This window comes from Serinus canaria, chromosome 7 (assembly GCF_022539315.1).
Source record: "Serinus canaria isolate serCan28SL12 chromosome 7, serCan2020, whole genome shotgun sequence".
Lineage (NCBI taxonomy): Eukaryota > Metazoa > Chordata > Aves > Passeriformes > Fringillidae > Serinus > Serinus canaria.
Genome location: NC_066321.1, coordinates 17,606,375 through 17,632,171, shown reverse-complemented (window position 1 = coordinate 17,632,171; position 25,797 = coordinate 17,606,375). Strand labels below are relative to the sequence as shown.

Genomic DNA, 25,797 nt, shown 5'->3' with positions numbered 1-25,797 from the left:
CATGAGTTTTGGGGATATAGAATGATTGGAAAGGCAACATAACACAGGATATTTAGGGCAGAAGCAAAAGAAACACAGAAATTACAGTTTTTTAAAAATCTGTATGATGAGGTCTACCTTAGCATCCACCAGTAAAGGAAAACCATTTTAAGTAACTAATTCTCAAAGTACTCTTTCATATTAAATAATTAAATCCTTATAAGAGTGGATTTTAATCAAGATGTTAAGATTACCTCAAATATAATAAAAATTTTTGTGAATTAGATTTGACACACACTAGATTCTGTAAGTAAATTTTACAAACCTAAAAAAATTTTTGGGATTTCAGAAGTGCTGCAAATCTAATGAAAATTGTTTTTCTTTTTTGCCACCTACATAATACAGATTTTGCAGTCTAGCATAAACATTTAATTTAGAAAATTCTGTCCCCTGTGTTAATAGAACCTTGTATTTTTTCTCACAAATGTAATTTAATAGTTCAAAAAAATAATGAAGGCTTTTATAAGAGAACTGTTTGCCATATATTCTTGTGCAGAACTTCTTTACGCCCATATTGTGAGATCTAGAATATGTTCAAAGCTGCTAGGTAAACTTAAGAATAGTTCTGAATATATATCTAGTTACATGTCACTTTGGTAGCTTGAAAAACATGTTGCAAGCTCTCCTATGTTGCTATTTTGTGTTGCATTGTATGTTTAATTGTATTTCATCAAATAAAACTTAATAGGCACAAAGTAGAGAATACCTTGGTGGATTGTGCAGCCATTGTGCACATTTCAGCAGAAACTGTTGGGTAAATTGTTTACAGTGAGTCACTATCTCCTTGGAAACTTTCATTAAGACAAGTTAATGGGCTGTATTATTATTTGTGATGTGCTTGGTTAAGTATCAAAAGAGACATTAGTTTGACAATTCAATGCTTACAAGTGATTAAAAAATCACTTCTGATACTTTGACATCCTTTTGTGGATTGAGCTGTAAGCAAGTAAAATGTTTTCAAGGTCTGTTTTTCTTAACTCTGAAAATGGAAGAGTGACTATTTTGGCTGATGATTTTGAATCAGAACATCTTTGTAGAACAGAACCACAAAGACAACGGAGAAGTTCATGAGTCTCCTATCCATTTAGCACGTGCTAAGTAAAAGTACTAGGTCTGGGATATAGTGAGTGTCTGTGTGTACCAAAGAGAGGTTTAATTGCTGCCATGAATTAGCCTACAGAGGAGGTGTGTCACTGTATTGATCAGGGTATAGCAGCTCTGAGACACAATGCTGTGTGTGCATCTGTAGTGTAGGCAGTCTGGGTCAGTTGGAACTTGCTTTAGGCTATTTTTGCAAATTGGATGTTTTAATATATGTCAAAAACGAACATGGTATGACAATTTTAGGATCATTATTAAGAGCCAGGCTTTAATTTCTTTAATCTCTCTGCCATAGCAAGTCCCTCTTTCCCTAACCAGTTTCTCACGTGACTGCCATTCCAGGCTTCAGGCTGAAACAGACCTGCACTGCATTTCAGTCTCTTGCCAGTCTTATGGATGTTGTTTTAAGCTCCCCATTGCCTTTCTGTGTCTTCCACTCTAGGTTTTGTTGGCCTCCCAGTCTAAACCTATCAGGGGGACTGAAATCCTTAGGGGACAATATTGAGATTTAGAATCAATTCTTCACTAGAAGTACTTGGTGCTCCCAAAATTTTTCAGCAGGTTCAGGATAAAAATCCAGCTAATTCCCAGTAGTATTGATCTGGATCATGGCTAGCTGTCATCACATCTTTGAAGAAATCAGTCATCAAATTCAACGTGTTTCACAAAGTCTAGCATAATGATGGTTTCTTTAACTCCCTGAAACACTGCATATGTTTCAGCTCCTTAGTGCTGTCTATATCAGTATGTGAAGGACATGGTGGCATTTGACACCACTCTACTTATCAGGGTATATATTTCACTGTGTGGGGAAGAGGGTACAAGTTTATTTCTGCATATTGTGTGACTAGTAGTCCCTGTCTGCAGGGGACTGTCATTTAGCTCTCCCCTCTTCTTCCACTACTAAGGATTTTTCTTATTTTTATCTGCATAAACAGGGATCTATTCCTTCCTATAACAAACTCGTATGTACATCTTAAAAAAAAAAACCCAACAAAACAAGGGGCAGCAAAAAAAAAAACCCAACAAAAACCAAGCTGAAACAAAAAACAACCCAAGAAAATTTTCTTTCCTACTATAATTCATTTTTGGCATTTATTACAGACATTCAGTTCTCACTCTGAAATATTTTTACTGCTCATCCTTCTGACAGTTAATGGTTTTGACTACAGCTTGTTCATGTTCTATTTTCTCACATATTCCTCAGCTGTCTTTCCTTAGAAAGGAAAAGATGGATTTAAGATTGCCTTTTCCCTAGCATTACTGCTACTTTATTTTAATTGATAGCATGGGTACAACAGTGACTGTCGAAGCTTAGCATTGTATTGCTCCTCCACTTTGGTCTGCTGAGTAAGAGAAGTGTTTTTCATGACAACATTTCTGGTTTGAAGCTCTTATGGCAGAAATCCTGGGGAAGACACTTGTGCAGGCAGAAAGCCAACCACTCCTTTTAGTTTCAGCAGAGACATTAAAGCCTAAAAAGATGCTCTTTTGTTTTTGCATACATTGGCTTGTTTAGATTTTCTTAAGGCTTTAATTTGACTTTGTTTATGGATTTTATACTTTTTCAGTTGAGCCTGCTTATTTCCCACCAGTGAACCTGTTAGTACATGGCAAAGGGAAGTTGAACAGCCGGAACATGTACCGAGACCTACCCGTCTGCTCAAGTGGGGCTAAAATAGCTTTAGCTGCATTTGCACACAGCTGTGAGCCAGCTGATGTGTGTGCAGCTAGATGTACCTAGGCTTACTGTAACTGAGCTGTTCAGGTGAATAGCACCGAAGCTGCTCATAATGCAGTCCTGGTGGTGGGCTGGGCCACTGCCCTGCCCAGTGGAGCTCTGCTTGTGTTATTGCGTTCACACCAGCACAGGTTGGTCTGCAGCTGGAACTCGTGCATCTCACAGCAAGGCAGAAAAACAATAAAAGTCAGAAACTTTGTATATCTTGTTTGGACAGTATTATTTAATGGTCAGAGAACTCGGTTTGCTTCCAAAATACCGTTCACTGTTTCATTCTGTGGAGTTCAGTATTGGCCAGTGCATCTCTTGCCTTGTAATCTGTTGTTTCACTCCTCAAATAAGATTTTCTGAAAATAGAAGTGTGTAGGAGGAAAATTCAGCAATGAAAACTGCAGATATCGACCAGAAAATCCTATGTGCTATACCTGTATGTAAGCCTTGACAGAATTTATGGTACCACAGACCAGTCCTGGGGCAAAGTTCCTAGAAGAGCTCAGAAATAACAGATTCTGTGGTGTATATGGAAATAGAAGAATTCTGGATTAATATGTTTAGAGTCATAGTTCTGAGTAGTGTTATTGGAAGAGGAGTGATAAAATGAATGCATTACATGGAATTAGGGTAAAGTTAGCGTGGTTGCTCACTTTTAGTGGGTAGTTTTGCAGCAAGACTGAGTAGAACTGTCAAACTCTCAGCAAGATAAGAGCTGTGTTGCACTCTGACAGTGTCTGATGAAATGGCTGAAGAGAAGTCACTGAATATCCTGAGTAGAGGCAGGTGCTGTCTTGAGGACTGGCCCAGTCTCTCTGCTTTTGGTTCAACTAAAGCTTCTCCTTAAGCACCTTTCAGGTGCAGAGCCCTTTATTCCCTATTTTTTAAAATGCTAATATCTGCCTGACCTGCATGGTTTTGTAATTCAGAGTTTGTGGTTTGCTGAATTAATTTGAACTCAGGTCAGTTAATTTCTCTGGTCTGTAACATGGCGGGTGAGGGGAGGGATGTAATTTTTTTCTTCTGTTGTTAGCACTGATTAGCAGTTTTATATAAATAGGGTCTGAGGCTTGGGATCAGTACTTCTTACACTGGTTTAGTTGCAGAAGTTCACATACTGCAGAAGTAATGCTCTCATTTCAAACCATATGGTTCCATATAAATATGTAACTTGCTTAGCATACCTTGGAGTTATGTAACATTCTTACATGCCTTAAATGAGAGTGCTGTTGATGATATTAGATGTGATCATAACTGAATTACTGTGGTGTGATAGTGTGTTTAGGAGTTATTCCCCTTAGCCTGGAGTATGTTAATGAAACACAAAGCTGAGGAAAATAAAAATGCATGTCTGATACTTTCTTTCAGATGTTCCTTAGCTCCAGCACATATCCTGAGATTCATGGTTATTTGCATGCAAAGGAGCAGGGGAAAAAATCATGGAAAAAATTGTACTTTCTTTTGAGAAGATCTGGCCTTTATTTTTCCACTAAAGGTACATCTAAGGTAAGGGGGGAAAAAAAAAGAGAGAGAGCAAGAACTGTCAAGTCAGAGCAAATATGTATGTATTTATCATTTTTTGTAATAATAACAACCAAATTTTATAACCAAATAATTAAAATTAGAGTGATAAAAATAAAAATTAAATCTACTTATTATAGATAAAATCTAGAGAGATATGGAGATCCAAAACTGGGAAGGTGTTGTCTTAGAAACTCTGGTTTCTTTTTGCCTAAGTTTGCTTCATTCTACTTGGTATTTCTCATAACAGAGTACCTGTTAAAACAAATTGTCAAATACTAGTTAAATTTCTGAAGTATAAGGAGATGTTCTGAAAAGTAGATATAGTAATTAATTATATAAAATAATAATTTTTACAGATAAATTTGGGAATTCTCAAAATTTGTCACTGGACACCTTTTCATTTTACTAGTTCAAATTTTTGGTCGTGGTACTTTAAGCCTTATTGTGTTCAACATTGGAGTTGAGAAACCTTTTACATAAACTGCTCAATCCAATGTTTATTCATGTTTTGAATTTTCTGTAATTACCTGCTAGAGTTTTCATTGAGCTGTTTTGTATCCTTTGGCAAATTTCTTTTGTTTGCTTCCTTGACATAATTAACTTAGTGAGTAGAGATAATGGTTAGAAATGGTACTGGGCAATAATTATAACAGTATGTTGTTTTTCAGTTTATGAAAGTTTATTTTGTTTTGATGTTTGAAATGCATACTGGTCTCAAAACTTGCCTCCTACTCCAATTTTATTATTGCTTGAATCTAGTGGAAGTTTTCTCAGAAATTATATAACTTGTAGTCTGGGGTTTTTTCCCCTCTGGAAGAATAAACTCTTTAACTGATATGATTTCTTTTTCCTCTGCATTATGAAATGAATATTGAGTTGCCTCTTTTTAGACTTCATGATGTCATGTTTAAAACTGCAGTTTGTAAGACTGTATTTTGGAACAGCATAACTACTGTATTCTTCCAAGTTTCTTATCTGGAGAGGCTGGCTAAAAGTAGTCTAACTGTATTACATTACTTTTCTTTTTAGGAGCCAAGGCATCTGCAGTTTTTCTGTGAATTCAGCAATAGTGATATGTACATGTCTTTAACAGGCAAAAAGATTTCTGGAGCACCAACAAACTATGGATTCTGCTTTAAGGTACAAGCTTATTATTCTGATACATATTAAACCAAGCCACAGTTTTTAGGTAAGCTTAAGTTTCTTTAAGGCTTTGAAAGCAATATTCAGCTGTCTGTTATAAAATAGGAGAATTAGTGGCTTTTATTTCAACAGGTATTATCTTCAAGATATGCTTTAATGCTAAAAAAATGTGCTGTGGCCTTCTAGCCTAACAAATCAGGAGGAACCAGAGACCTGAAACAGCTCTGTGCAGATGATGAACAAAGTAGGACCTGCTGGATGACAGCAATTAGGTTACTCAAGGTAATTTTTCTGTGTGGAGTTACCTTCTTGCTTAAGTGTGCTATGTGATATTTTGATGCTGTTAGCAGACATGTAACATCATTTTAGGTTCCCATGCAATATCAGTATCAATTTTGTACTTCAAAATATTTTTCTTTTCATCCCTACAAGAAGAGAGAGTTCAAATCCTGAAATCATTTTCAGGGATGGAATGATGCCTCAGTCCTGAAAATATTTAACATTAAGCATATGCTTCTGTGTAACCATGTTGAATTCAGTGAGATTGCTGAGTAATGTTGAACAAAGCGACAAGTATACACAACAAGGGAACTTGAATGTTTTTAAAATGTGACTGTTTGTGACAAAAGAGGAACAGGCCAGTTGGTATATTAAATGGGTATTTAATACAAAGTGTACATTTATAAAGGCAGCAGCAACAGTGATGATGTACATTTCCTTAGCCTAACAGCTTTTCTCCCCGGTTTTTAATGATAAAAAAAGCGTGTGCTATCTTTTTCATCTGGAAAAAACCTTACTTGGCTTAGGTTTATAATTTAAAATGCTAACCATGTTATTTTCTGGTTTTAGTATGGGATGCAGCTGTATCAGAATTACATGCAACCATATCAAGGTAGAAGTGGCTGCAGCCCTTTGAATATAACACCTATGGTATGTCCCGCAGTAGCTCCATGAATAAATACATGTTTCTGCCATTGTGCTATTTTCAAGTACCTTGTGTCAGTTACACTACTGACCTGCTCCTTCAAAACCTTGCATGTGCCAACGCTTGCCTAAATATTTAGGGCTGCCAGGGTTGACTAGAGAGCTAATTAATTAATTTCCTTTCTTAGAACAAATGAGTTAAAAGGCTTTCTCTTTGTAAAATCTTCAGTATTTTGGGAGTTCATTGGCTTATTACTGCTGAATGGAAAGAAGATGTTGAAAACAAAGCAACAGGACCATGAATGTATTAAAAACGAAGCAAAGTGTTTAAGGTTACACATGCTGATGAAAAAGAAGGTTGTAACAAATCATTTTCGGTATACTTCCTCTTTTAATTAAAAAAAAAAATAAACTATTAAGCACTTGAGATGAATTTGAGCTGGTGTAATACTGACTGGACTTTGGGGGAAAACCATAATTTGGCAGATGGTCTGCCCTGTTTTGGAGAAAAAACAGCCTGTACTAGATATCGTGTCCATCTTCTCAGTAGGATAGTTGGGATTGGATGAGGTTGTCCATTTCTTAATATCCTATGTTATCCCACCTCTTTATGAGTCATTTGATTTCAGACTTTTTCATGGATGATTTATATGTTTTATTTTTGTGTTTTGTTTTTGGCTAAATTGGATAAAAATTACTTATTGCCAAGATCTGTGGCAATGATTTTATGGTGAATTTTTTTTGCTTTTATTATTATTGTTTTTGCTCATAAAATGCCAAAAAAATGCATTTGCTGTCACAGGTATTCACAAAAGTAGTTTTCAGTGATCTTGCTAATAAGCATGGCTTATTAAGCATGAGCTTAATATGCTGCCTGTGCCTTAGTTTGTGTTATGTGAAGCTACTGCAACAGCCAGCTGCTGCTCTTATGTGGATCAGGGAGCCACTACTGATTGTCTCCTCTTTCACTGTTGTGTGCATTTTAGCTCCCATAGCTTCTAACAGAGAGAATCTATCCCCACTGCCAGCAATGACACTGTTTTTCTACTCGTGTATAGTTCATGAATAAAGCAGCAAATTGAATAATCGCGGATTAAGGGCACACGCTGATGAACAAACTCCTTAAGGAAGCCACGTCCGCGTTTCACATTCCTTCATTTCTCAACCATGTCAGCCACAGAGAGTTCCCTCCACCTTACTAGAGGCAAACATTTTCTCTTAATTTGCCCATAATTTTTTACGTTTGCAAAGTTCTTTACAGGTTACAGTTACTCCGATAGACATTAGTCTAAAGGGTACAGTGAACTACAGAATTGCTGTCTTCCGTTTTTAGTTATATTCATGATTGCAACCAAGCAAGAAAAAAACCAATAAAACAAAAAAAATACCACCACCAAAAAACCCCCAAAAACCAGAGCTGCTCTGGTTTTGGACTGGGAAGCTTTGCTAACCCTACAGAAATCTGGGCCTCTTGTGTCCAGATGTTGCTTTAACTTAGAGAATGCTCTTTTATTTGTTAGATATTCCAGCACTTGCCAACATTTGAGCCATCACAATTCTTATAAAACCTCATGTGTAAACCTTGGTTTCTGAGAAACATTTTGGTGATTTTAGGACTGTTTTGTCAAACCTCAGTGTTCTTATTCAATTGTTACAAAATTGATCTTCACTGAGAGAAAAAACACAAGCATTTTTGGTAACAGATGCTGCAGTTATTGAGTCTGTGATTGGAATTAGAAGGGATGTATTAAAATAGAAGTTATACTCCATAGAAATTGCTGTTTTCAATGCTTAAATACGGTAAACTGAATACAAATTTATATAGCAAACATATAAATCAGACATATTTCTAATGAAGTATTTTGAATATTTTTTAATTGGATCATTATGTACAATAATTTTTTATTTTGCCTTTTTTCCCCTGTTACTTGGACATCTTAATAGCAGTTTCCTGCCTTGTTTTGACATGGAAAGGGCTAGTTATAGTTAAAACTATAAATACAGTTTATGGTAAAGTGATGTATTTGTCATCCATTGCAGTAATGCAAAAAGATGGTCTGTCCAGCCAGACTGTAAAACTGAGCTTTGCAGCAGCATAGTGGAATTATAAATGCTCCCTAGGGTAAAATGATTTTGGCTCTGATGAGAAACACTGCCAATACTTGAAATATCACTTACAAAACATAATGTTTTCTCAGAAGCTCGCTTTTAAATGATGAATCTTGTAAAAAGTGAGCAAACTAAATTTATTTTTCTTTGTTGCAGAGAAGCATTTCGGAAAATTCTTTAGTAGCAATGGATTTCTCTGGACACAGAAGCAGAATTATAGAAAATCCAACAGAAGCCCTTTCAGTTGCAGTTGAAGAAGGATTAGCGTGGCGGGTAAAATTCCTCTGATTTATCGGGATGGTATTTTCTGTTTTGGTGGGGTTTATTTTTGTTTGTTTGTTTTATAACAAAAGAGCTTTGAAGTCACATTTTTGCTTCTTTCTCATACAGAGGAGAGGGTGTCTCCGACTCAACTCACATGGCAGTCCTATTGCCATGTCTAATATGGGTATGTGTGACTTCATTCCTTGCCAGAGAAATGCAATAACTGGTCCTTTCAAAAAGGGAAAATGTTTTTTCACTGATCTTTTTTTCTACAGCTATACACAGATCTCAGTCATGGTTTCATCATAAAATCTCTAGAGAAGAGGCTCAGAGACTTATTTTGCAGCATGGACTTGTAGATGGGTAAGTTAATTCTTTACATAGCTTCTCTGAGACATGTTTCTAGCCAACAATTCCCGTTCCATGTGCCTCTTACTGGGGGGAGGTGCAGCAAGGAGTTTGCACTTGCCTAATAGGAATAAAAATTATTTTATATAGGAGTATCTGGGGATCAGTTGGTTCCTATTTTATATAATTTGGAAACCATGAAGTGGTGATCTAAGACTTCAATTCTGTCACTGTCCAATTACTTGTGTCTGTTTGGAGCCAAGACTAGAGCTGTGTCTGTGCACAGGAGTCTCTGGAGCTGTCAGCCTTGGCAGCACTCTTTTGTATCTCTGTTGGTGATAAAAGAGTGAAAGAAAGCCTGAAAACAGCATTCTAAGATGAACTGTGCTGGGAGAGACATTGGAAAAAGTATGCTTTTTTCTCATGAATTGATTAAAAATTGTGTCATCCTTTAATAGGATAAGACTTTAATTTTTTAAATATTTCATTTAAATAATAATTTAAAAAATGACAAAGCAAGTAGGTATTTTATGTTCAAATCCTCCTGCTTTTCATTCCTTCAATTTTATCCTTAGTCCTTTATTAAATGTAAACTTGGGCCTCCTTCATTCAATGAGTAATTCCATAAAAATCTCAGTTTCCTTGAGTCTGTTTCCAGTTAGGTGGAAACATCAGATTGCTGGTTAAATTCCTTCAGTTTTAGATTAAGTATGTTGATATATAGTTTTCTACATCTACAGAAAGGGCTTCAGGAAAAAAAAACAGTGCACAGGGATGGTTAATTGAACTTTCACTTTTGTAGTGGGTTGTTTTGGTTTTGTTTTTTTTTTTCTTTTTTAATTTCTGGGGTCTCGTTTTTAAGCCTGGCTTATCATCTTGAAGCTGGTTCTGTGCTCTGCATTTATTTTTGCACTTGTTAGAAGACTGGGACAGGACATGGGGATGAATTCATCATATATTTCTGAACAGGATGTCAGTCTAGGCCTGATGCATCTTTCAGTGTATTTTTTACACACACACTGAAATGAGAAAGTGAATACCTTGCCAGCATTGGTTTAGTACAGTGTTGTTTATGTTATATTCGTGGAACCATTCATAGCTGTGCAGTGGGATTTTGAGGAGGATGAAACTTTTGTGTGGACTATCTAGAATTATTTAGAACACTGGTAGTAGGAGTGCTCATATGCTGTCAGATACATATTCAGGAGGTACAGTGAAGTAATGAACGCATGACATCATGTGACATCATTTTGATGAGCTGAAAGCATGAATTACCAACAGAAATGCAGCCATTTTTAATAGGAAAAATAAGACTTTAGTTTCTGGGAGTGAGGGCAGAGAAAATAATCCATATTGAGCCTTTTAAGGTGATCCTGAGCAAGTAGTTCTCATGCATATATGACAAGGGAGTAGGGCCTCTGTAATATTGTACGTACTAACAGATAAGTTTTTCATGATGGCTTTTAGAAGGCAAGGAGGCAGTTATATAAACTAGCTACAGTAGTTTTAGAGTTTGGATAACCCAATAACAGAATTAGGAACAGCAACAATCTTAAGGCATGTTATGAAGGAAAAAAGTTTTTGGATCTGGTGTTAAACCAACTTTCTTCAAAAAGTTCACATGGTAATATTGTAGATTTTGTATTTTACCCCCTAAAGTATATTTGAAGACTTTTCAGTGATAAATGGTTGATGAAAGGGATAAGAGCATTACCAAAAGGCCCATGAAAAAGTCCAGCTCATCAATCATAGAAGTTCATGAGGGAGAAGTTGACTGGACTCATCCAGCATGTCTAAAAAGCTCTTTCCAGCTAACATTTCTGAGATTCTGTGAACTACAGTCCTTTTTTCATAACAAAAATTTTAAAGGTTCTCTGACAACTAAAGTAGGTAATTGTGATTATTTTAGAAAATAATGAAGATCTTTTTATCTGAAGGAGAAGAAATGTTCCTTATATTTTGATAAAACTAGGAGAGAAGTAAGAAAATGTACTTTAAAAGAACTGATGAATAAGAACCAATAAAAATGATTACATTGTGTATCATTTAATGTGGATCTTAATAACTGGGTATAGAGACCCCATTTTGGATATCTACAAAGTGGCACTTTCCTAAAGTATCATTTTTCTGAAAAATTGAAGTGCCAGTCATTGATGACAAACATATAAAATATGGAAGTTATTGCGCAGGATCTGTGGTGGGTGCTGTGAGCAGTGCCGTTCGTGTCCCGGGAGGGTGAGAGCCCGCTAGGTGGTGGGAGCGAGCCGGTTTGAGCGGAGCCCGCGCTGCCGGCGCTCCGCCTGTCCCTGTCCCTGTCCCTGTCCCTGTCCCCGTCCCTGCCGAGCCGAACGCTGGGCATGCAGCAGCCCTCGGGAGGAACTGCCTCAGTAACGGGGCTCGGGCATTTTGACAGCAACGGTAACGAGTATGGACTCCAAGTTTATTAATTCCAGCAATTTTCTTACTATGTAAAAATAGACCTCTTAAAAACTTTGAGGATGAAGTTAGTACTTTGAATGCATGCTGGAAGTCAGTGAAAATCCGCTGCAAACCTTTGGCTGTTTTTTTTTTTTCCCTTGAAATTCTTTCTTTCCATGTAGTACCCGGGCTCTCATTTCTGGTGTGTGGTGGGGCAAACAGTTACGATTAGGTGGTCACTAATGCTCGCTTGGTTGAAGCCTGCAAGTCCATTTTGCCCACTTCTTTTCTGTCCTGAAAGAGGAGCATGCTTGCCAGTGGCTGTCCCTCTGTTTCTCTTCTTTGGTACATTGGTCAGCTATATCTGTTCCAGACCTGCTCAGTACAAGCAGTTCAGACTCTCTCCATTCCAAAGCTATCTACCAGGTTCTTCCCTGTCCTCCAAACTGTTCTCTGCCAGTATAACAAGCCAGGTGATTCAATGAAAACTGTCTCATGCTGGTAATCATCCTTTATCTTTACCAAATTATTCTACCAGGACAATGGCAAAGTTATGTGTGTCTATGTTCTGGTTGGAATAAGTTATCAGTGAATTTTAGTTGCAGTGGCACTGTTGGCCATTCAGAGTCATGATTTGAATAATCATTCCATAAAGCAAGCAGAGTATAGCTCTGTCTTGTTGGGAATTTTGCTGCTGTGCAGAAATGAGAGTGCATTTATGAGGATTGGCCAGATGTGAAGAACATTCTGGTGTGCCTTGCATTACCTTTTCTGTAAAATTCCTGTTGAACTACCTTTTGAATTTTACTTATAATGCTTGTGATTTGGAAAATTCAAGTTTTCTCTAGTCAGAATCCAAAGAAAAATTTTGTTCAAAGCACAAACTTTGAGGGTGCTTTTCTGTCTGAAGAAATGTATTGTAATTCTATGCAGTGTAAAAACTAACGCCTACAGTGTCATTTATTCTGAGAATGCATGTTTTTCACATAATAGACAAGGTGAAGAAGAACTTTAGAGAAAGTATTCCCAGTGACACATTTGCAAAGAAATACTGATTAAAAGCCTAACTTATATAATTGATATTATTTATGCTTTTCACTAATACTTGCTGTAATGAATTTAGAACAGTTTTAACTGTTTGTTTATAAAAGGATTTCAAATGTTCTTACTTTGAAATTTTTCAATCTCTTTTAGGGTATTCCTGGTGCGCGATAGCCAAAGTAACCCCAAAACATTTGTATTGTCACTGAGTCATGGATTAAAAATAAAACATTTTCAAATTGTACCAGTAAGTAAGTTTTGTCAGTTTATATATGGAGCTGTGAAACAAAAAAATTGAAGAACTGTGGTAGAATATGGATGGATTTTTTTCTTCTTTTGTTGTTTTATGGGAGATGTAAACATCATACCTGTATCACTAAATATAATTAGTATTCTTTAGTAGAGTTGAACGTTTTTGAGCTTTGCTGTTTGATTTGTTCTAAAGTTTGACTAGTATTATGAGATCCTAAAAAGTTTCTTGAAAAACTAAACAAATCTGTTTCAACTGGAATAGAAGCAACCCTGATGGCATGAAAATAATGTATTAATAGAGTTCATGTTTCATTTTACTTTTCAGTATGTACACAATTTCGAAGTCATCTGCTTTGGACTGCCTCCATTATGCATCCTTATCTCACTGAGTCTTCTGTTAAGGATATTTTCAATATTTGTAGTCAGACATATTTTGTTGACCTCTCTTGTTACTGTGGTATATTCATGTACAGGTCTTCTTCAGAGGAACAAAAAAAAAAATCATTATCTAGTCCAGCTGCTTTATAGGTAAGCTGGAAGTTACTAAACTGAAATCATGTTTCTGTTAGCTTTCATTGAACATACTGTCCAGTTATCCTGCGAGAATGGTTAGCCATCCTCATTGCTTCCACTCTCTCACAAGGTGGTTTATATGGATTTCTTTACATGCTGCATCTCTTGCATTGAAAAATACTTGAGCATTTTGTGTTTTGGCCACAGATGCTTGACATAACTGAGCAGACCCAGAGCTTTTTTGTCTCTCTTTACAAGAACCTTTCTTCCAGACCACATAATACTCTAGCTTCCATGTATCTTCCTGCTGAAGTTTCTAGCAGTTTCTGCTGTTTCTCAGTAGAAATTAGTCAAGTGGCACTATTTTTTTGTCTTTGTCTGTTGATTCTCTCTGATCATTCACCAAATTTCTGTATGCCTTATCTAGGGCTTGTAGCTGATATTCTCTACTAAAAAAGTTCATGTAGAATAAAACTGAAGCATTATTTGAGAGGAGAAAAAAAGTTGATCAGATTAGCTATAAGAATTGCCCAGGATTTTGTTGAGTTTAGGTACAGAATATGGAGGATTCCTTCATCCAAAAGTGATACTTATGGACTGGATCCCATGGGATCATCAACATATAATCCTTGATAAGAATCCCAGGTGTAAGATCTCTGTGCATTCATAGACTGTAGTCACTTCTAGTATTTTGATATAATAGAAGTGGTGTAATTGTTGTGTGGTTTAGAAAACCTTCTAAACCCCATACAAAGAGAATATGATTCGAGTTCATTGGATGTCCTTTAACTCTCAGATTTAAGAGACCACTTTCCCTTTCCCTATCAGGAAACAGACCCTCTCTTCTCTAAGCGCAGGTGTAGCAGGACGCTGCAGTTATCTTCAGCTTCTTCCCAGATGGATGATTCTCTTCTTCCCTTCATAAGAATGTGCTAAAACCTTGCTCTCCTGTTGTGGAATCTTTGGATGAACCAGGAATTCTTAGTTTTGATATAGTTGTCTACAGACTTGGGTCATATTTCCCATGCTGTTCATCAAGAAGACCTGTATCACTTCATTGCTGAACTTGACTTACTTGAAGGAAATGTTTTTGAATTGTTTTTTAAGTAAAGTAATTTCTCCTATGATAGTAGCCAGAAAAAATAAATCATGATGAGAACAGCTTAATTTAGATAGAGTGTGTCAGCATGGAAGCTGCTGTCCCCCAAATATTGGCATATTTCAGTTCCTTTCTGTCATTTTCTGGTTGCATTCAGTACCCACTGACTTAAATGTGCTCTGTTTTTGCTAGAATGGTGCTCTTCAAAGATTTCAGAAAATTGTTTTTTGAGGGAGGAAGGGTTTTGGTTCCAGTTGCTGCTCATCTAAATGAAGTGATGATTTTCTAAGAAACAAGGCACTTTATATTAATGTAGTAAATTCATAGCTTATTAGTTGAAGATCAAGGTTACCTCTTTGAATTTCAAATTCTACTGCTCTAAACACTTACCTGTTTCCAGCCATTGTAAAGGCAAACTTTCTTACTAAAGGTAAACAAATAAATGTAATTTAAAAAGCCTTTTTACAAGGTATAAACAATCCAATATCTAAATGAATTATTTTTCACCTGCATTTTAGGTTGCTTCATGTTATACTGCATGCCTTGCCCATTTAAACAGGTGCCTTGTGTTAACATTGGCAACCTGTGCAACAGGTATTGCAGGTGGGCAGTTGGGAATTGATTGTAAAAAGTGCAGAAGGAAACCTTTGGGATCCTGTTCTGTGAAAATTGGAGAACTTGTTATTTTAAAGGTATTTTTCAGCCTTTACACTCTGAGCTGATGCAAGTTCACTTCAGTGGATTCTATCCCCCAGTTTCATCCATATGAAAGATGAAGAGTTGATATACAGTTCTGGAACAGTCGTTTTCTCTTAACAGCCTTCTTAGCTTGCAGAAGAGGCTAGGTTCTTGAGCAACAGAACTTTGATATGAGTTTTTACTTTGCAAAATATTGATAGCTTTAAACTTAGCAATCTGGTGGTATTCATTTCAAGGAGTCAGCTTATTAGGAGCATAAAAGACATTTGAATCCTTGCCTGCAGTGTGTTGGCCGGAAAATTGCATGCATAAAGAAAGTCCAATGAATGATAATCCATTTTCAGGTTTTTGGCTGGAGCACAGGAGTTCACACATTCTCACATTGGTAATTCCTTAACTAGCAGAGTTTGACCTGGTTTGCCCAAAGTCTGAGAATAAAGAAATTACAAACTACTTCCAGTCATGGTAGAAAGGGGTAAAATAATCCAGGAGTCATAAGCAGTTCAACAGCTGCTTCAGATAAAACTTCTTAATTACAGGTAAGACAGCTAATTATATCTTCTCCTTTCCCCTGTATTCAAGTAGGGTAGTTGCATCTTTCCCTAGCACATCATCTGCTACTCTGTGCTAGCCCTACTTCAGGATCCTCTGTTCTATACTCTTTCAATCTTGTATCTTTTTTCCCCTTTCTTTTTAAAAATAGTTTGAATAGATTTTTATCACCCTGTATTTGCATGAATACCAATTAGTCACTATTTCACTATTCCTCTTGATATTAGACATATCAGCAGTAGAGGAACTAAATGAAGAAATTATATAGTCAGCAGTGCAATACAAATTGTGCAAGAGCTAACATTCAGTAACTAAGAAAAGGGAAATAGTGATTGCAAAATTTTAAGCATCTAATAGTCAAAAGGAATCTTTCAAGGTATCTGTTGAAGTTTCTTCTTTCTCTTCTGTATCTGTGCTAATACATGTGTGGAGTTGCAGCAATTTTTCCCACTACAACAAAGAGCTGCTAGAACAAGCATGTCACCCTTGTGATGGGCATTGTCTTGTGTAGCTAATACTAGCCAGCACACCACTGCACTGGTGTGTAGCCTCATCACACCTTACAAAAGTGATAGAAAATCATGGAAGTGAATGGAGGAAAGGTTGAAATCTATGACTAACTTCAAACTTGGTTGCTTCATGTTGATCTGTAAGAACTCACGGTTGGTATTTACCCCAGCTATAATTCCAAAGCAGAGGCATGAAGTAGTATTGTTAATGCAGAAAGAGTATTCCTATACTTATTTAACTATTCTTTTCTTTTAGGTGTTTACTTGAAGTCAAACAATGCATTATTTTCCTGTTGGTCTTTAAAAAAAAAAAAAAAAAAATCTTAAAATCCTTTCTTTAAGACCTGTAAATGATCACTGTATTTTTTCTGCTCACAGTAGTTGTAAGATTATGAATATGTTGGTCTGTAAGAACACTTCTCAAACAAGTATTCCAGTCAGAAAAAAATACCGTACCCAAAGAAGACTTTATTGAATCTTGTTTTTTCCATTTTTACAGCTGGAAGATGATGGGAAGCTATTCTATACCCTTGATGATGGTCATACCAGATTTACTGATCTCATCCAGCTAGTGGAATTCTATCAACTTAATAAAGGAGTGCTGCCTTGCAAGTTAAAACACTATTGTGCACGGATTGCTCTTTAACCAAAGCATTTGTTGTTTCATCAGAGGGAAAGGAAGATACTAGTATACTTTTTCCCCCAAAGGCAATTTGTATAGCAAAAAGGGGGGGAAAACCCATTACATTGTAAAGATTCTATGTTTAAGCTGCAAAAAAAATAATTTATATTCTATGTAGATAAGAACTTTGCTTTGTGATTGTCACAGCAAAATTAACTTTATGGTTTTGAAAAACCATTCTTTCCTATGTAATTCTTTAGTGTTGTCTTGGACTTGCTGGGTTTTCTTTTCATCTGAAAACAGTTTTGAAAAATATTGTGTAACTCCTACAAAAATAAAACTAAAGGAAGATCTTTGTTCCAAGGTTTAAAATTAACTTTTTTCTCTATAAATGTTTCTCATAATTTCTGTTCATTGCATAAAAGGATAACATTTACTGTGGCAAGGATCAGAAGCTGAACTGCACATTTTATTTGTAAATAAAATGAATAAATATTTTGCACTATATTTTTGAATGCTACTTTGAGGATTATCATATCCAAAAAGTGAAAAATCATTAAAACCACTTATAACTGCTCAGTTGTATTGAGTTGTGCTATTCTTGTTGTAATATTTTAAAGGATTTTTTTTTTCTAATCTAATGACTTAATCTACATCTTCATACAGAGCTGGATTGTCACTTACTTGGCTGTGAAATGTATGAACATGCATAATTATTATGTAATGCATAATGTGGCTTAGTGTATACCTATAATCTCTGACACAAAGAGAGGCAGAAAGACCTGCTAAGTACTGTGGATCTTTGCACTGTTGAGGAAGGAATCAATTCCAATTGCCCTTAAAAAAATAAAAGTAATGTTATAATAGCTGTAAATTATCAATAATTTACAATACTTACAAATAAAGGTAAATCCAGTGGACTTCGCTGAAAACCTCATGAAACTGTATTTGTAGTCAGTTCCTAGATTATTTTATTATTTATATAAAAAAAATGTCAATTTAGCTACCAGTTAAGCAATCTTTAGAGATTACCAAGTATCTAACATTCCAGCTAAAAAGAACTGTGCCTGTCGATCAAATCAAATTTTGCACCACAGCATTAGAAGTAATTTGGGTATTTGTGTTTGGAAAGAGAGTTGTATCCTTGAACAAAAACTCAAGTGGAATGGGACTTGGGAAAGAGGCATCCTCATCCTGATGCTTTGCTGTCCAAGAGATTTGATCTTGTTAAGAGGATTCAGGACATTGTCCTGGGTATCTTTACAAAGGGTAAAGGCTGGAGTAAAATCAGTGTTTGAAGATGGGCCATCGCACTGAATCCAGCCTCCCTTTCCTATGCTTGCTTGGGGTCCATGACTGCCGGCCATAGCAGCTGCTGTGCTGCAGCAGGAGGTGGGGAGAAGGTAAAGGAGGCCCGGGCGAGGGATGGAGCCCGTGGGCCCCGAGGCACCGCGGAGCCGGGATGTGTCAGCTGACAAGGTCATGGACATGGAGGCATTAGAACAGTGTGGTAACTGTAGCCTGTGGTTTTGTTATTGTGTGTCTCTGGAAGGCAAGCATAATAACATAATACTGTGATACTTAATTTACCGACTTGATCCACACATCACTGACCTTTTCCTCTGGTATGCAAATGCAGTTTTTAAAGCTCATTAAAAAAGCAACTCTTCCTAATGTGTACCAAAGATGCAACATATGTGGTGCCTAAGCTCATTACATTACGAAAGCTTTGTAAAAATCTTTACAGTCTAATAAATTTAACTCTTAAACCTCAAACATAATTTCAAATTGTACTTAAAACATAAGTTTAATTAAAACCTCTTCAGGTTTGGTTTAATAATGTGATTACTTCTCAGGTGGTTTTATTTCAGATGTTGATGTAGAATAAGGAGAAACATTCTCTGCATCCCTTTTTTAAATCATCTCTTGACAAATTTCTATTGTCTTTTGTAGTCCCTTTCTACTTGAGCATGTGAAAGCTTCGCTGTAATTTTTATTTGTATTTGTGTATTCATGCTTGGCAGAGAAGCCACCTGCTCAGTGAGTGAGTACTTGTCACCTTTGGACCTATCAGAAAAGAAAAGAATGCAGGGATTATATCACATGGTGGAGAGACATCGACCATCAAGAAGCTTTGCCTGCTTTTTCAGTTTTTGTTTCACAAGTGATATTGAAAAAAGCCAAAAAACAAAATGAAACCAAAATAATAATAATAATAATAATAATAAAGCCCAAGTAAAATCAAGTATTGCTTAATGAGCATGGGATTTGAAAATTTGAGCTGTCAAGTATTCAAAACTTTCTTATACTGCAAAGCATTTCCTCCTGCATTTTGACAGCTCTCTTAATTAAAATCTAAACTGAAATGTTGCTGGGAATACATAATCTCTTTTATATGATGTGTATACCTTTTGTGGACTCTGTTGTTGTTTGTGACTATGCCAGAAAAAAACAAACCAGTAAAACTAATAAAATTTAGTTTGCTGTTTAAATGACTTCACAGGCTACCTCCTCCTACCAACCTCAAGAAACAAACATGAAGGTGGTAGTCTTAATGTGTAAAAGCAAAAAAACCAAACACCACCTGTCAAAACTCAAATATTCTGATATCCCAGACTTCTTCCTAAATGGTACAAGTGGTTGATACATGACTTTCAAGATCCTTGCTTGCCACCAGTCAGAACAAAACAGCAAGGAATTTCTATGAGATCAGCCAGGATATGTCTGACCATAAAGTTCTTTGGGGGTGTAGGCAATGCTATTTAGACAGAACTTCAGTGTGTTAATTGTCACTTCTAATTAGGAATACTACACTTTGGTGCCCACCTTCACAAAGAGAATTGGCTAATCAGAAGCTGTTAACAGCTCAGGAAGAAATCAGTACTATTTTAGGCAAGCCAGTCTATCTGTCTCCAACATTTGCTTCTCTACAAAATGTGGATAATTTATATCTACCTCACTAAATGTTTATGGACTGTTTTTTAAGGAAAAAAAAACTTTAAAAAATCAACAAACAACAGAACAGTAGAAAGTGATGTTATTTCCAGAAGTTTTTTTAATACTTAAATGATATGTTTTTACATTTACTTGATGCCAAAACACCTAGGTATGAAGCACAGTATTTGAAAAACTCTTCATGTTTTCTTCAGATTTAAAATTTTATGCTTCTTTGAGTGTTTATGTGTAGTGCACTGCCAGGCAGCGAGACCTGAGCTTGCCATGTAGAGGCACCAAAAGCAGTGTAAGTGCTCAAGCCTTGCGTGCTATCTGGGGTAATTAGCCCTGCAGGGGTGTGCTCTGTGAGATGTGAGCTAGTGCAGAGATTGTGCTAAAGCTCAGCATTGTATTTGTTGGCATGCCCTTTGTGCCTTAGTTTCCAATCTAAAAATCTTCTTGGCTCAAAGGAGATTAAAAGTTAATTCACTGCTGTTTCATAAGGCATATACATACACGGACGGAATTAAGGTTGCAGGGGCAGCATTAAGTGACATTTTTAAACTTCTGAGTGTTTTTACTTAACAATCTTATTAAGTTACTTGATGAATTTTTTGAAATGTAGTGAGTCTTCAAGTCATCCAACTAAATGTTTTGAAAGAGAGCTTTAACCCTTTAAATAAAAGAGGATTATGTATGTAACTAACTACAAGTGGGATCTTGCAAGGATAATTGAATTTCTGTCAAATGTTGTCTGTTACAGCCTGGTTTAAGAATTGTAGCATTTTGTGCTTCCCTGGGGGTAGAATTATTCCAATGTGGGCTGCTTGCAGTATCTCATTTTCAGGTAAAATCAGCATATTTCAAGAGAAGAGCCTTTTTTTGTTGTTGTTTAAAAGCTACTCATCTTTATCTAAACAGAAGCCACTCATTCATCAATTAGTTTTAACTGTTGAAGCCTATTTATTAGCTGTGGCTTGCAAATCAATCTAGTATTTGTCTGTAAGAAATCTTACACATAATTTTTGTTACTGTTTTTTAATTAGCTCAGAAAAAGACAAAGCAATATAAAGCTTACATCAGCATTTCTGTTTGATTAGAAAAACAATGATTTTTACGACTCTTCTGGTATTTCAGAGTACTATTCTAATACACAGTAATGCATTCCATTTCTAATTTCAACTTTGTAGCTGAAATCATTGAAGATAGGACATACCCCATTACTTGAATATACTTGCAAGCTTTCAGAGGTTAAATACTTATGGTCTATGCATAATCAATGTGTATGGTAGTGCAATTAATGTTAACTTTAATGAAATGCATGAATATTTAAAACTTAATGAATCTGACTTTACAGCACGCTTTACAGCCTGGCTCACATATGTGAACAGTATTGACTGTTGGCCTCTGGATGTCAGCAGTGTATCACGAAATTCCTGCAATCAGCCACTGTTTTCATGCTTCCTCCCAGAAATATCTGTGACTTGTGGTCTCTGCACACCTCCAGAACACCCAGTGCTTTTTCCTCTTATAAATTATTCACATACTCTGTACCAATTAGTTCTACCAGTTGCTAGGTTTGTTATCAAGTTAAGCTTCAAGACAAGAACCTGAACTCAATGAGTGATTAAAAATTTATTAGCAGAGATGATTAAATATGCAGATAGTCTGTGAAGCTTGTTCTTGAAACCATTATATTACCTTTTTAATACTAATGATTTGTATAATTAATTTTATAAAAGCCTGAAAGTCTTTTAAAAAAATTCAGAGTAGGACATAAAAGGGAAGAGATTAAATGCAGAGGAGGCAGTGAACCTGAGCATTAAAACAGCTCATTCACATGTATAGGTAATAAAGTGATTTGATTTCCTTACAGGAATAGCTTGTGGTTTTTCTTCCCCTCTGCTAAGTTGATTATTTTATTAATCTTTTAAGCAATTTGGGAAAACTCTTCTCAACTAGCGAGCCGTATTTTCAAAACAGAACTTGATGCGATGAACACTGATAATACAGATGATTCCCCAAAACTTTACAATTACAGCATTTAAGCACATGCTGGATTGAGGCATACGAGGAGCCCCAGGGCCTCCTCGGGAAGGAAGGTCCAGGGCACCAATGCCAGGGGTGCCCCTGGGCAGCGTGGCCAGGCCAGGTGCCGAGGGAGGGGCTGCCCTCAGGCCGTGTTTCTGAGGGGCGGGAGGTGCCAGGCCCCGGCTGTGCCCATGCCAGGCCTGGCCGGGGCTGGGCAGCAATGGCTCCCCAGAGCCCGCTGCCAGGGGGAGCACCTGCTGCTCTTGAACCTGCAGGGCTGGCTCAGGAGGTGGGCCTGCCCTCCTTTCCAAGGGGGAAAGAAAGTAAATGACTTTACTGCCCCTAAAGGGAGTAGCTGGAGCAGAAGTCAGTCTTGGGGCCGGGCTTCTTGCCTTCCACGTTGCTGAGAGAAGCGAGCCCCCAAGGCAATACCTGTGGCTGTGGGGAGCTGGTACCAGCCAAGGCTGCTGGCATGAAAGAGCTTTTAGCATCTGCTGGTACAAGCAGTGGGGTGTGAGTTGGTTTATAGCACCTCTGTGAGAGGGTTCAGGAGATGATGAGACCTGGCCACACACTGGGAGCTGAAGCATGCCAGGGGTATGAGGGAGGCTTTGGGGTGAGCTGCGAGCTGCCATCCCAGCAGTGCTGGGCGGGGAGCACAGCTCAGCACCCTGCAGCAGGGAGAGCCCAAGTTCTCTGCTCTCTCCCTCTCCTTCCAGCTCTGCCTGGTGCAGTGCCACCAAAGGCCATAGCTGATGGTCCCAGGCACACCACAGGTGTGAGGTGCTGTGGGCGAGGCTTGAAGGAAGGTGAAGGCCTGCCCCAGCTCCTCCTGGAGGGCCTGGACAAGGTGGGTGGGAGCTGCCCAACCTCCTGCAACACCAGCAGCTGCCCCTCAGTGATGCTGATGAGCCCCACCAGCTGGAAACTGCCAGAGTTAATGAGCTGCCCTTAAAAAATATGTGCGAGGTGGGCTTGAGCAGTAGGTGTGTCCTGGGTTGAAGCTGCTATGAAAAGTGAGTAAAATTGGTTGGGTTTTTTTTTTTGGTGGTGGGTTTTGTTTTTTGGTTGGTTTGGGTTTTGGTTTTTTTTTTTGGTTTGTTTTTTTTTTTTTTGACTGTAGCTTTGGGGTGGGAAGGGAAGATAATGATTGGAGGTTGTCATGTATCTGTTGTGTTGCCCCTTTTTGTTTTTCTCTTCTTTTTATAAAGTAGGGTGCCTTTATTCTCAAGTGCTAAGCTCTGTGTAGCAGTATTTAGGCCTTAGTTCCATGGAGTGCAGGTTGTGTTCTAGGCCTGGCTATAGAAGGCAGCACAATTGTAGCAAAGCCTTTCCTGCAGCGAGACCTAACAATAGAGTTTGCATTGCTGTCCCCACTGAGCTTGCATGGCTAGGAGCTCACTGGGGAGGATAATTCTAAGTAAAAATGGTTGTTCTTTGGTAAAATAGAAGGTCTGCCTCTTTGATGCTGAGAAATTAAGACAGTGACCTAGGAACTTCCCTAGCAGAAGGCAGTCTTTGGGAAGCATTTCTTCAGGGCTCCTGGAGATGCGTTGTACTTGGCTGTCCTTGCTCTGAGCTAACTCAAAACACCCCTTTTGACAAAGATACTTCAGCTTCCCCTTCTAGTGTACCAGTCACCTGCTTGGGGACAGGGAAGGAGTAGATGGAAAAGCATTTTCTAGAGTAAGAATGTTGATAGAAAAATGTTGAGAGCACGTTGACCGAGGTGCTTCCTGCTTTTCTCCTTGTGGCTGAAGCTGAACAAAGAATGAGTGCTTAGCTCCCCATTCCTGAATATGGCATAGAATGCTGTATTGCTGTGTGAGGTCATGAGTTTAGACTGGTTTTTAATGTCAGTGAAAACTTTCTAAAATGAAAAAAGTCATTAAACTGAAGGAAATGAAATATAAATGAAATATAATTTTAAATGTCTTTACAATGTGTGAGAAAAACACGTAAAGCTTTCACAGTGTGGATTTGTTTTGTTGTTAATTTTTTGTTCTGCTAAATAATGGGGAACTTGGCAATTGCCAAATCTGCAGCCTATACTAAATGTTCAAGTTCTGGGAAATAACTCAGGGAAAAATGTCTTCTGATGATGGATGTGAGGTCAACTATGCAAACTAAAATATTTTTTCCCCTGCTATATGGTATAGGGCTGTGGTGCTCAGACCATATGTATAGCTAGTTATTTTTAGGCATTTAAGGGGAATGTAAAGGAGGTGATATGTGTAGGAGGATGGAAGGGTACTGAGAGAATTTTAAGAGATGCTAACACTTGGAACAACAATAGATATGCTATTGGAGTGATTTTTCCTAACCTGTGCACATCACGTCTGGAAGGGTTTGCTTCTGTACAAAACAATTAGAAGTCCTCACTTTTTAAATGATGGATATACATCTTTGTGTTCTGTGCCTAATGCTACAGATTTCTGTGTGCTTAAGATAATGTGTGTAAGTGTTGGCAGGATCAGAGTCAAAGATGTCAAAAATAACTTGGAGGGCTTGTGGAAATTTACAAAGTGTAATAAGGTGATACTTCAATTGGTGCTGAAGTGGAAATTGTAGCTGATATTATATTTAATGATGGACTGTGGTCACTGGGTTCACTGTGACTGAACAATATCCATCTCTATTTTTGAAGTAAATGAAGAACAGTATATGAAGTTGAACTAAAAATTAAGAATGTTTTTCTCTTCTACATCGGTATTGTTCTTTATGCTTATTATCCTGCACTGTGTGTGCATAAGAAAAAGAAACACTCAAAAGCCCCAACCAAATCTCCCTCATGCTGGCCCTGAGTGTCCCATAAGGAAAGAATTTGCAGTAGGAATCTATATTTGAAGTGGCCTTGGCCTTGTTAAAGTGTAAGATGTGTGACACTTTTAAAGAAAATGTTCTTCATTCCTCATCACTGTAAAGGAATGATCTAATTGTTTCTGTTGCTTTGCTAGAAATAAAACTAACAAGCTGATTCAGAGTACCAGAAGGACACGTGGGGCTTAAAAGGGTTTTCCCATGGAAAAGAGGTACAGTTGTATTTACCCCCTGGTAAAGGTAATGGGAGTTTGCAACAAACAAATTCTAGATTGTTCTGTGGTGAAGTGAAATGCTTATTTGTCTGTAGGAATGTGTGCTCCACTTCTGCTTCTACTTCCACTTGAAATCAGGCCATATCACTCAGCATGGATTTAGAAACACAGGGAAGAATGAATATGCTTTTGCCATTACATTTATCCAAGGATTTGTGAGAATGTTAACTATTGATGTTCTTCTCAGCTTTCAACTTGTCTTGTGTATATAATTCTTTCTAATTATATTTTTATTAGCTGCAGAAATTAATTTCTCAAGTATTTTTTGTCATTTATGTTCCTAGATATTTTCCATTAGAAAAGAGGTTTTTTGTCCTCTGAACAAATTTTTGATGTAATCTGGAAGCAGCATTGGTTCTGTAGCTGCTGAATCTAGTGCTGAAAGCATGATATTGAATGGATTAATGCATATGTACTGTTAAGGATGTTTTCAAAGTTGTAACAGTAGGAGAAATGTGTATTTGATCTAATACAGACTCTTCTCAAATAGGTATGATGGTGGAGAAATTCTGCTATGTTAGGTTATACAGACCAAACAAAAAAAAAAAAAATCACTTTTCAGGTTACTGACCATCTTTATAGTGGAATGTTTTGCCTTTAGAGTATATCAGAGTGGTTGTGGGGAGCACAAGAGAAGAAAAACTAAACAAATAGGGATCTCCCAAAGAAGAGAAGAGTGATGATGGATCTAGAGGAAACAATCTCCAAGTAAAAGGTAGAGAACTATGGCTTCTTAGCCAAGTGATCTGTAGCAGTTTGAACCCTGAAAAGGAGAAAAGTGAATGACAAGATGAACTAAAATATATTGGAGAAGATCAACTACTTCAGCTGCTTGGGGTGAGAGAGGA

The 25,797-nt window shown here is 37.2% G+C and overlaps 1 protein-coding gene across 1 annotated transcript in view; it reads left to right on the top strand.

Moving 5' to 3' along the window:
- The window catches only part of GRB14 (growth factor receptor bound protein 14), a 58,615-nt gene extending 41,147 nt beyond the window's left edge, over positions 1 to 17,468 (top strand). The window contains exons 6-14 of the mRNA XM_030241825.2: positions 4,241 to 4,378; positions 5,426 to 5,536; positions 5,726 to 5,821; positions 6,389 to 6,469; positions 8,729 to 8,845; positions 8,963 to 9,020; positions 9,112 to 9,199; positions 12,797 to 12,890; positions 16,767 to 17,468. Coding sequence (XP_030097685.1) covers positions 4,241 to 4,378; positions 5,426 to 5,536; positions 5,726 to 5,821; positions 6,389 to 6,469; positions 8,729 to 8,845; positions 8,963 to 9,020; positions 9,112 to 9,199; positions 12,797 to 12,890; positions 16,767 to 16,913 — 930 coding nt within the window. The 3' untranslated portion in view covers positions 16,914 to 17,468. The remainder of the gene's footprint in view (positions 1 to 4,240; positions 4,379 to 5,425; positions 5,537 to 5,725; positions 5,822 to 6,388; positions 6,470 to 8,728; positions 8,846 to 8,962; positions 9,021 to 9,111; positions 9,200 to 12,796; positions 12,891 to 16,766) is intronic.
- Positions 17,469 to 25,797: the final 8,329 nt, after the last annotated feature.